The sequence below is a fragment of the Pseudopodoces humilis genome, chromosome 3, assembly GCF_049639895.1.
Source record: "Pseudopodoces humilis isolate 2021_Gansu_Grassland_sample_001 chromosome 3, ASM4963989v1, whole genome shotgun sequence".
NCBI lineage: Eukaryota > Metazoa > Chordata > Aves > Passeriformes > Paridae > Pseudopodoces > Pseudopodoces humilis.
The window spans coordinates 40,957,012-40,967,596 of NC_142202.1; the positions used below are offsets into that span (position 1 = coordinate 40,957,012).

The 10,585-nt window shown below is 43.9% G+C and overlaps 1 protein-coding gene across 1 annotated transcript; it reads left to right on the plus strand.

Annotated features, from left to right (window-relative positions):
* Positions 1-2,487: 2,487 nt before the first annotated feature.
* LOC102108978 (sulfotransferase 6B1-like) lies at positions 2,488-9,519 on the plus strand. Its single transcript, XM_005518673.2, has 7 exons — positions 2,488-2,689; positions 4,869-5,008; positions 5,437-5,526; positions 7,064-7,190; positions 7,619-7,713; positions 8,142-8,298; positions 9,389-9,519. The coding sequence occupies exons 1-7, from the start codon at positions 2,488-2,490 to the stop codon at positions 9,517-9,519; spliced, it is 942 nt and encodes a 313-aa protein (XP_005518730.1).
* Positions 9,520-10,585: the final 1,066 nt, after the last annotated feature.

Genomic DNA, 10,585 nt, shown 5'->3' on the forward strand with positions numbered 1-10,585 from the left:
TTGCCCTGAGCTGATCTAGAGAGACAGGGCTGCTCTGACCCCCACATCTGCAGCTCCTGAGCAGACTGACATATGGTGTGACAGCACTGAATACCTTGCTCATGAGCAGAGAGCAGAGTCTAAGGGTTAAAGGACCTGGAGGCACCTGTGTCCCCAGTGGCTCAGGTGACAGGTTGCTAAATATCCTGCTGAGGTATTACAATTATCCAGCTCCCTCAGGATTCAGGCAGCTGGTTCCAAAGAAAATTTCTCAGGCAGCTGGCCTGAGAAAAAGGTGTTTATTTCTTGATGCCTGTAACTTTAGTACTGGAAAACAGGAGGAAATTTGCCTTTGTAATTCAGAGTTAACACGGACGAAAACCTGAAAATAATAACTAAAACAAAGCTTACAGGAATCATAATATATGAACAGTGTCTTCAACTTATAAGAGTAAAATAGCACTGATAGAGAAAATATTTCCAATAAAATGGTCTATTTTGACGGTTCTGCATTTTGGGAGAAAGGAAAATAATTTTAAATTATTCTTTGTAGGTAATTGTCATGGAGTTACTTTACCTTTAAGAAAGTTTAAGTTGCTGGGATCTGCCTGGCGTCTTTTCTCCTGACCAATTATCGGTCATTGCTGAGAATTGACAGCAGTTTAGGCCATTGAAAAGTGGGATCAACTTGTGAACCCTACCTTAAAGTGTAAAACCAGAGCTTTCTTGGTTCTCTTTGTTTCCTGGCTGGGAAGGGTGGCGGAGCACCAGGCCTCCCGTTCCCTGCCCAGGCCATGCGGCCGGGCGGGGACTGGGCTGGGCCCAGCGTCTCCCGGCCGGGGGATGCGGGCCCTGTGGAGGGGGTTTTCTCCGGGCTCCGGCCGGGCCGGGCCGAGCCGATCTCTGGCTCGGCTGCAGGTTTTTTGCTGTGGCTGGATTCACTGGAGACTGCTGAGTGAAGAAAGAGAGAGGCCCTGGGCCTGCAGCGGGCTGGGCGCGGCGACGGCACTCTCCAGAGCAGCCATGAGGAACTTTCCATCGCAGACGGCTCCAGCTCCTGCACCGGCCGGGGCCACAGAACTACCTACAACAGCCTGGGCAAGATTTTAACTCTTTCATTTCCCAGACGAGACTTGCGGATTAATCTTTTTATCCAGACAGAGAAAAGAGAGTGATCAACATGAAAAGAGACTTTATAAACTACTAGTGACAGGAAAGAAAAGAAAAGGTAGAGAATTAAGAAGATGCTTTAATTAAGCTGAAATATCTTTCTGTTAAAACTATGGAAATGGACAATAAGGTCTTGAAAACACTCCTTTAATTCATGACAGTATATAGGGAGGAATAGAGTGTTCAAAGTGTAAATTTTGAGTAAAAAGTAGAGTAATTATGGCACAGTGAAGTGCTGGAGGATTTGAAGCCTTGAGAGGCAATGAGAAAACTGTTTTCTGGTGAAGCTTACGGAAACAGATGAAGAAGACTTTTTGCCTTTGAATAACTTATCCTTAAAAATCCCATCCCTAGACTCATGGCCCATACACACTTGAGAGTGATGTGAAAAATGGGAGGAGTGGGCTCTAATAACAGCAGCTCTGGGCAGCTAACATTAGAGCAATGGAAAACTATAACAAAAATAGTTTTTCTTGTGAGAAACTCCATAAATTAACAGGAAGAAACTTCTGTTTCTCTATAAAGACTGGTGAAAAGACTGTAGCAAGAATTGGGACTGTTTTAACCATCAAAGTTCCAAAGGTTTTGTCTCTTTTGTCATGTGAACAAGGGAATAGTGGGTAGACAGGGGATGAAAAGGTTTTTCTGGAAGTTTATTCTGGTGTTCTTATTGTAGTTTGTCAATAAACTTTCTTTTTTTTTCCCTTTTAAGTTTTATGCCTGTTTTGCTCTTGTTCTAATCCATATCTCACAGCAAGAAATAAGTAATTTTCTTAGTTATTGGTTTAAAACCACGACAGTAATTTTAAACAATCTTCCAAGTCTTACCATATGATTTTGATTTGATACTTTCTCATGTTTTATTAATCTTGTGTATAGGTCTGCTGAGAGTCTAAAATCCATTTATGAAAAAGACACAAGGATGTGGGATTAGTGGAGTCAATAGCAAGCCAAGTTGAGATCCACTGTCCAGGTGTCCACTACATACATGGACAACTTTTCCAGTTGCCAAATTGCACTTCATTAGTCACCACTTATAAATATTTCAGGAAATATCCTTTATGGGTCTTTCTCTGGTTTAATTTAACATTTTTAATCCTATTAGTTGTTGTCCCAATAGTTCCTGTTCCTAGTATCAATTGCAGCAAAGACCATATTTTCACTACTATTGATCTCCATGGAGTTCTGCAATGCCAAAAGGGGTGAACAGTGTAGAGTTAATCAGTGACTTGCACCTTCATCCCTGAGTCAACACCCTCTCCTATTTATTCAGAGCTTTTCTGCATTGTGGAAAGACAGCCTGGATCTCTTTGGGAAGACTTACACAGGGATACAGACATGACCAGAAACAGTGAAAGGATCATTGAAGTAATGGACAAATATTTTTCAGAGAGTGACAAGATGGCCCCAGAAAACATGCTGTTTTCCTACAGAGGTATTTTATACCCAATTACAGTTAGCAGCCCGGAGACTTTGGAAGCTCTGGAATCCTTTGAAGCCAGAAGTGATGATGTGATTCTCGTAGGCTATCCTAAATCAGGTAAGTGTTCTCTTGATCAATAGATAAAGTACACAGTACTACAATCCAGAAGTTGATTATTCAATGCCATCAATTAATACAGCAATAATTCCTGAGAAAAGCTTATGATGACATCAAAAAATCATGAATTTAAGCCGTAAGGCATATCTAGAACTAAAATACTACAGCCCCCTGCTCAAAGCAGGGGAAAGACCTAACCTCCAAAGTAAGGTTTCGTTGCTCAAGGCCTAGTCCAGAAGAGTTTTGAAACTTTTGTTTTTACATCAATGCAGTTAGACAACCCTTGTTGTGAGAGAGTCTCTGTCTTCATTATTACCTTCAGTAGTGGAAGACTGTGGTGAGAGTCTCCCATGCCTTTTTTTCTCTTTCTCCAGCCTGAGCAAACCAAGCCTTTCAATGCAGTTCATTTGCTCCAGTTCCCAGTAGTTTCATGGAAGTTCAACAAGACTTTCTCCCAGTTCTCAAAATCATTTGTGCTTCAGCCTAGGAATGGCACACAGCATTCAAATGGTGAGCTCAAGAGTGCCAGCTAAAGCAGGATAATCACATCCCTTGATATTTTGACCACACTTGCTAATAAAAGAAAGTATGTTGTTACCTTACTCCCTGCAAGAGCAATACAGGGAATATATGCTTCCAATGCAAGCAGAACTGCTGTTTCCATATTTTTACTACATTGCAGAATGCAGGTCATTCCCTTGTATCTAAATGGAGGGGAAGACACAAATGCCACAAGGATTTTTACACATTTTCTCTCTCTTTCACTGTAGGCATTTCAGACGCCTTAATTTTTTTCCTATTGACTTTACAGAAATATTTTAATATGTAATTTTCTGAAAAAGAGAAAGTTGATCCTTATCACATCACCTTTGTGTATAGCCTCTAGAGCTGTACCTAAGCAGAAATGGTTTATATGTGTGAAGATCCACCTAAACACTGAAGGAAGTGATAGTTGAAAACTGAGATTTGGCTCGCTGAACCCAATCCCTCAACCACCAGTTCTCCCAGGCTGTTGAGGCCAAGACAACTAAGTCTGGTGCAAAGATGGTGTCAGGAGCATGATGTTCTGGTGGCTTGGTTGGTGACTGTAACTTGGTTCTGTAACTGTTGACAGTTACAGAAACCTAACTGGGAATGGTGAATGAGGGCAAACTGTGTCAATAATTAAGAGACCATAAAGTGAAGCTGGTTGGGAAGAGGGAACAGAGTTCCCAAAGACAGCACTGTGGAAGGAAAGCAGAAACAGCCCAGAGATGACTCAGCTGGCCCAGTGCTGGGAGCCACACAGCTTTTGAGTAGTTTCCACAGGGAGTAATGTGAGGTAACCAAAAAGTATCAGAGTTGTAAAGAGCAGTAGAGATCTGCTTCTGCTGAGGGATATGATGTGATTCTGAAGCAAGCAGGGTAGCACTTCACACTATCTGCTTAATAGCTCTTCCCCCATTGACCTTAGGCATACCCTTGTCAGTTATTAACCAGGGCCGTGATCTAACCTCAGCTGGAAACTCACAGCTCAACTCAGTGGCCCCACAGGACCACACTCTATTTCACCTGCAATGAGATGCAGGAGGGAAACAGAGAAGTCATGGGTTGAAATAAACACAAGTAAAGCAAGAGCTATGTGTGCAAACAAAGCAATGTAAGGAATTCATTCTATCCTACTGGCAGTAAAATGTTCAGCTGTCTTCAGGGCTCCATCACCTATGACAGTGGTATGGTAAGACAAGTGCCATAGCTCTCAGCATCTCTCTTTCCTTCTTCTTCCCTCAAATTTTATTGCTGAGCATGGCTACATATGGAATAGCATACTCTCCGGGTCAGCTGGGATCAGCTGTCCCATCTATGTCCCCTTTTAATTTCTTGTGCACCAGCAACCTACTCTCTGGCAGGTCAGTGTGAGAATCAGAGAAGGCCTTGACACTGTAATTACTGCCTAGCAATAACTAAAACATCACTGTGTTATCAACATTGTTTTCAGCACAAATTCAACACATAGCTCCATACCAGCTACGATCGGGAAAAATAATTCCATTGCAGTGAAAACCAGCACACACACTTGTTTAAAGCTTAAAGTACAACATTGAGCCAAACTGGTTCACTTGAAACCAATTTGACAGGATACCATCAGCTGGGTTTACATGAAAAAGTGAAGTTGAATGGATGTCCTTTATTCTTTTAGGAACCAATTGGCTTGAACAAATGGTGAAGGAGTTGGCAGATGCCAAATATACAGAAGAGGAAATGAAAGAGAGAATAAATGCTGAAAAGAATCTAGAGACATTTCAGCGTCTAGAATTTGGGGATCCCGGGATATATGAGGTAAGCAGGAACTGAAAATACTGTCACTGCTCTCCCTACAGGTAGTGATAGCTGAAAGGGAATGTCTGACCTCAGAGGTAATGGTCTGTGAAGCAGCATGTGCTACTGCCTCTGGTGTCCCAACACAAGGGCCTCAGATGGGAGACAGGGCTGAGAAGGCACCAGGTTCTTCTGCCATAGGCCCAGTGAGTTTGATTAGTAAGACCTTTTTCTTGGGTGTCCTGTTCTTAGGCCTGTGTCATATGAAATGGTGCTTGGTGGCAGAGGTTGGCAGAAGCCTACACCACCAGTGCATTCCTGTGGGTTTTCCAAGGGATAAAGTACTTCTCTGGTCTCACCTTTTCCTATAACCCACAAGTAATGAATAGGCACAACTCACTGAATAAGCTACTTCTGTCTTGTCACATTTCTTCTCACTTTCTTTAAAGAGGATGAAGCAGCTTCCTACCAGAAGAATTATAGTAACTCATCTGAAACCTGATCTCCTGCCTCCATCCATTTTCCAAAGCAAGGCTAAGGTGAGTCTTCTTGCATCACACTGCATAAGCTTTCCACCCTAATTTAGCTTTCTTCTGTGTGAGGTGTCTTTTCTGCATTTTCACCTGAGCTGGTCAATACACAGCCACATTTTCAAGCTTGAAGATAACAGGTCTGTGTGCCAAGGCTGTGAACAAACATCCTCTCCCAGCAGCAGCTTTGCTGACTATTGGTGGGCTTGTTGCTGAGTGTCACTGTCCTTTCAGATCTCCTTCAGAAAGATGCTTCCAGGTTGGTGGCAGAAAACTGAGCAAGGCAAGAAATAATTTGACTGGTTTAACTTGCCTTCAAAACCAGGGTACCTGTGGACAGCCCACCACAGATTGGGGCTAAGACAGTCTTAGATGGGAATAACTGCAGAGACAAGCTAGGGTACATCTAAAGACTGTTTGTGGCTCTTTTGTTCAGTAGATCATGAACTCAATTCTCTGAATTTGAACTAGGTCAGAAGTGTCTTGAGGGAATCACTGAAAAGCTTATTTTTTTTTCAGCCTGAAGCTTACATTAGCTACAAGTGATTTGCCAAAGCTCTGATTTTTTACTCAATGAAAGGGATTAGACCAGAATTGTATGGTCTGCTTAATTTTAGTAGACAAGTAAACTTGCAGACAACAAGTTGGGTGGGAGTGTCAATTTGCTGGAGGATAGGAGGCTCTGCAGAGGGATTTGAACAGATAATGGGCTGAGACCAATTGTATGAGGTTAAATAAAGTATGTACTGGGTCCTACAAAATGGGAGTTACAGCAACCCCATGCAGCACTAAAGGCTGGGGGCAGAGTGACTAGAAAGCTGCCCAGTGGAAAAGGACCTGGGGGTCCTGGTTGACAGTGGCTGAACATGAGCAGAAACGTACCTCAGTGGACAAGAAAGCCAGTGGCATCCTGGCCTGGATCAATAACAGTGTGGTCATCAGGACCAGGGCAGTGATTGTCCCCCTGCACTTGGCACTGGTAAGTGACACACCTTGAGTACTGCGTCCAGTTTTGGGCCTCTCACTACAAGGAGGACACTGAGGTGCTGGAGTGAGTCCAGAGAAAGGCAATGGAGCTGGTGGAGGGTTTGGAGCACAAGTCTTAGGAGAAGCAGCTGAGCTAGCTAGGGGTGTTTATCCTGGAGAAAAGGAGTCTCAGGGGGAACCTTGCCACTCTGTACAACCACCTGAAGGGAGGGTGTAGTCAGGTGGGGCTTGGTCTCTTCTCTGAGTGATGGCTGACAGGACAAAAGGTAATGGCCTCAAGTTTCACTGAGAGGGGTTTAGATCTAGATATGAGAAAAAATTCCTTCATAGAAAAGGTTGCCGAGCATTAGAACTGGTTGCCAGGGAAGCGTTTGAGTCAGTGGTCCTGGAGATATTTAAAAAATATGTAGATCTGTTATATGGTTTAGTGATGGACTTGGTAGTTCTTGGTTAATGGTTGGACTTGATGAATTAAACGTTTCTGTGATTCAATGATTCTATGTGATATGTCAAGAAGATGGCATTTTGGTCAGTCAAATTATGTGTTTTCCTCCTCTAGATCCTTGTGCTAGTTCGGAACCCCAAGGACACGGCTGTCTCCTACTACCATTTCTACAACAACCTACCACTGCTGCCGTCCATCGCCTCCTGGGATGAGTACTTTGCAGACTTCATGAATGGAAAATGTACTTTGTTCTACATCCTCTGACATTTCTCCTACCATGAGGGGCATACACAGGGCCCTTTGCATGGGAGTCCTTCTGTGACTTACCTTAGCAAGGCACTCCTAGAACAGGCAGACAGGCCCCTGTTATGGCAGAAACGGACTGCCAGAGAATCAGAGTTTTGTCTTTCACTTAGAATGGAGAGATCATGAGAAAGCTTTAGCCTGACTTTTCTATTCCCAAAAGAGAGCTTGTGGTTTGCCATATCAAGTGGCAGGCCTGGGCCACTCTTCACTGACCTCAGGAGAAAGAACAGATATGTTGAGCTGGTCACCCCTTCACCATTCTAAAGCCACACTTAGAAAGCTGTCTGGGCTGACTCCTATGATTTGGTTAAGGGCATGTATTGGGGACTACACTAGACTGTTATGCCTCTTCTTTGTTTGCAGTGGCCTGGGGATCCTACTTTGACCACCTAGTGGAATGGAACAAATACATTGACAATGAGAACATCATGACAATAAGCTACGAGGAACTCAAAGAGGTGTGGCATTTCACCCAGCTCTTGATGAGTGTGCTGTGCATCCCCCCATATTATGTATGGCTGTGGGAAGTAGAAAACCTTGGGGCAAGTCCATCTGCCCCTTTAGAAGGATCTGCCTTCCTGAGTTACTTACTTATGTTTGGGGGAAGCCCATGGAGTTTAGGAGGAGGATAGCCTTGCCTATTCGTGAAAGGAGTTTTATCTGGCAGAGGCACAGATTTTGGGAAAGAAGAAAAGGCCTTGAAACTGAGGCCAGCATGTGTAGGTTTTCTGGCCTGAAGGATTTTCTGTTACTGCTCTTAGAATTCCTTGGTGACATTGTAGGAGACAGCTTTGCCTGCTTGGCTTCCCACAGGGTGCTGGCTCCATGCCACAGCCACAGTGTCAAATCTTTTGGTTTCACCTCTGTGCTACGTTCCTTTGGGCAGGACCCAATACTGGGCATGAAAAAGATTGCTTCTTTCTTTGGATTTTCTCTGTGTGAGGAAGATTTTTCCAGAATTGCTGAGAAGACCAGTTTCAAAGCTATGAAAGAGAAATCAAATGAAACCCATGGAAAGTTTGGGGACGCCCTCTTCCGGAAAGGTAAGTCTCTGCAAATGGAGAGCTAGCTTCTGAAGGAGAACTCCAGAAGGAGTTTTGAGTATGTTACTTTACTTAGTTGCGAACTCATTGGACTGTCTGGGTGAGTTCTCTCCTGTGGTGTCACTTGTACAAAGAGCTTCTGCTGTTGACAGGATTTGGGGGCTGTATGTGAGAAACTTACCAGAGTGACAGTCTTAATGTCCTCAGTCATTGCCTCTGTATTGCTGTCTTTTTCTGTAGCAGCCCTGCTTATTTAGGTGAGTGAGGTGCAAAGGTGTGGGCCAGCGTTGGTGAGGTTGTGGCTGTGCACCAAACCTTCCTGGGCTCTGTGTAACTCTGTTACTCAGTGTTGTGGTGCAGCTGTCTCCTGTTGTTCAGGTGATTATGTGATGAGGCTGCACATGTCACTTCATGATAGTCACCTTTTGGAGGAGGTGTGTTAATGGGACAAGACTCTATTGAACCTCAAGGGAATGCATTGTTCATTGCTCTGCTGGCCTCAAAGAATCTTCCTATTACCTACTCAGCAAGAACTTTATATGTCTCCTCTCAATGGAAATGTCAGTGGTGGTCCCAGAGATGGTCTCTCACAGATGTGGAGCCAGGGTCAGAACTCTGGCAGCTTTCCTGCTCCCCACAACCTCAAGAATCTTTTGTTTTTGAATACTGTGAGCATGGGCTTTTTAAAATCCATTTCTTCCACCACTCCTTGGAGGAAGAGGGATTTAGCCACTCTCTGCCACCTACCACAAAATTTTCCCCTTCAGAGGAATTAATTCAAAAACGATCTTTCCCTTGTGATAAAACCAGATTCCCCTCTTTTCTGTGTAAAATCTTCATGAAGTCACCTTGTAAATTTCCTTCTGGGGATGGAGCACTTGCAGGAAGCTAACTAGCAATGCTCCCTGCTGTCTGGCTACAACCTTTGCTTCTGATCTTTGATGCCTGTCCTCTCCCAGGCAATGAGACCTCTCAGGGCAATAAATGTGAACCTTTCTGCCTTGCATAATCAGTGACTCTGCCCCACTACTGCCTAGATAGTATTTTCTCTCAGGACCATCTTCCTTCAGTTTTTGGTACTTGTACACAGGGGTTGTTGGAAACTGGAGAGACGTCTTCTCTAAAGCTCAGAATGAAGAAATGTACCAGAAATTTCAGGATTCCCTAGGAGGAACAAAGATGGCAGCAAAGATAAAATATGATGTCTACTGCAAGGACTGAAAATAAGCAGATGAATAGCATGACAGCAAGTCATGTTCCAAATGTGATTCTCCAAAGATGGATAGTCCCCATTTTTCCTTCCCATGAGACAAGAGAGAAACCCCTCTGAGAACTACCTGGCACCTCCAAGGATTTGGCAGGTAATTCTTAGGTGTGTCCAGGGTCTAGAGCTTGTGCTTTGATTGACGTAACCAAATAAAAGGTGTGTATACCTCAAGTGAATGCCTGGCTTCCTTTCAGGAGGGAGATGGTACACAGACATCATAGCACCAGTCTGGAGGCATCCCTGTCTCTGCTTCTTGGCCTGAAATGATGAATGAGGCCCCTGCAGGACTTGTTGGTGAGGGATCAACACAGAGCCTCTCCTCTGGCACAGAGTGGACTTGACACGGATATATGGTGTGGGTCTGAACCACCCAATATCTGTGTACAGGTAGAATACAGGTCTGGGTTTAGATCCATCCTAGCTACCATGGTGTTGGCAGGCCAGAAAGGACTTTGACACTTTGGCATACTTCACACATTGGCATGGCAAAGGGTGGAACTTCTCAAGTTCAAGGAGCCATGAACTCTTATGTAATGAACTGCTATATGCTTTCTGGAGTGCTTTGCTCCTGTTGGACTCTCTGGGAAGGTAAGTGGCTAGTAGGAAGAACCACGACATTCAAATGGGAGGACTGAAGGAAAGAAGCCCCTTGATGACCCTAAGCTAAACTAGCTAAACTATGAGAGTGGCATTTATTTGAAAATAAATACACTTATGCTACACAGGTGTGTTTTCCACACCCTCCTTGCTGATGTCGATGTCCTTGCTACATCTGTGCAGAATGTGTTGCATGACTCCTTGTCACAACCAGTCTCCTGGGAAACAAGAAAAACCAAGGAGGTGTCTGTCTGGCAAACAGAATTCGGTTCCTTGGAAGAAGGATTCCTCTGCCATATTCCTAGATAGATTTATGAGCAGGACTCTTACGCTGAACTAAGATTAAATACTGAGCAACCAGCAACCACAAATGCAATTAACGAAACTGGGAAATTGTTAAGTCCTTGTCAAAGTGCTGACTGT

Bases quoted from the DNA above. Each gene is read 5' to 3' on its own strand.
- LOC102108978 (XM_005518673.2), top strand. From the start codon at position 2,488: ATGACCAGAAACAGTGAAAGGATCATTGAAGTAATGGACAAATATTTT. The intron at 7,714-8,141 runs GTGTGGCATTTC...TCCTTTGGGCAG, and splicing joins GCTACGAGGAACTCAAAGAG to GACCCAATACTGGGCATGAA. The intron at 8,299-9,388 runs GTAAGTCTCTGC...ACTTGTACACAG, and splicing joins GGACGCCCTCTTCCGGAAAG to GGGTTGTTGGAAACTGGAGA.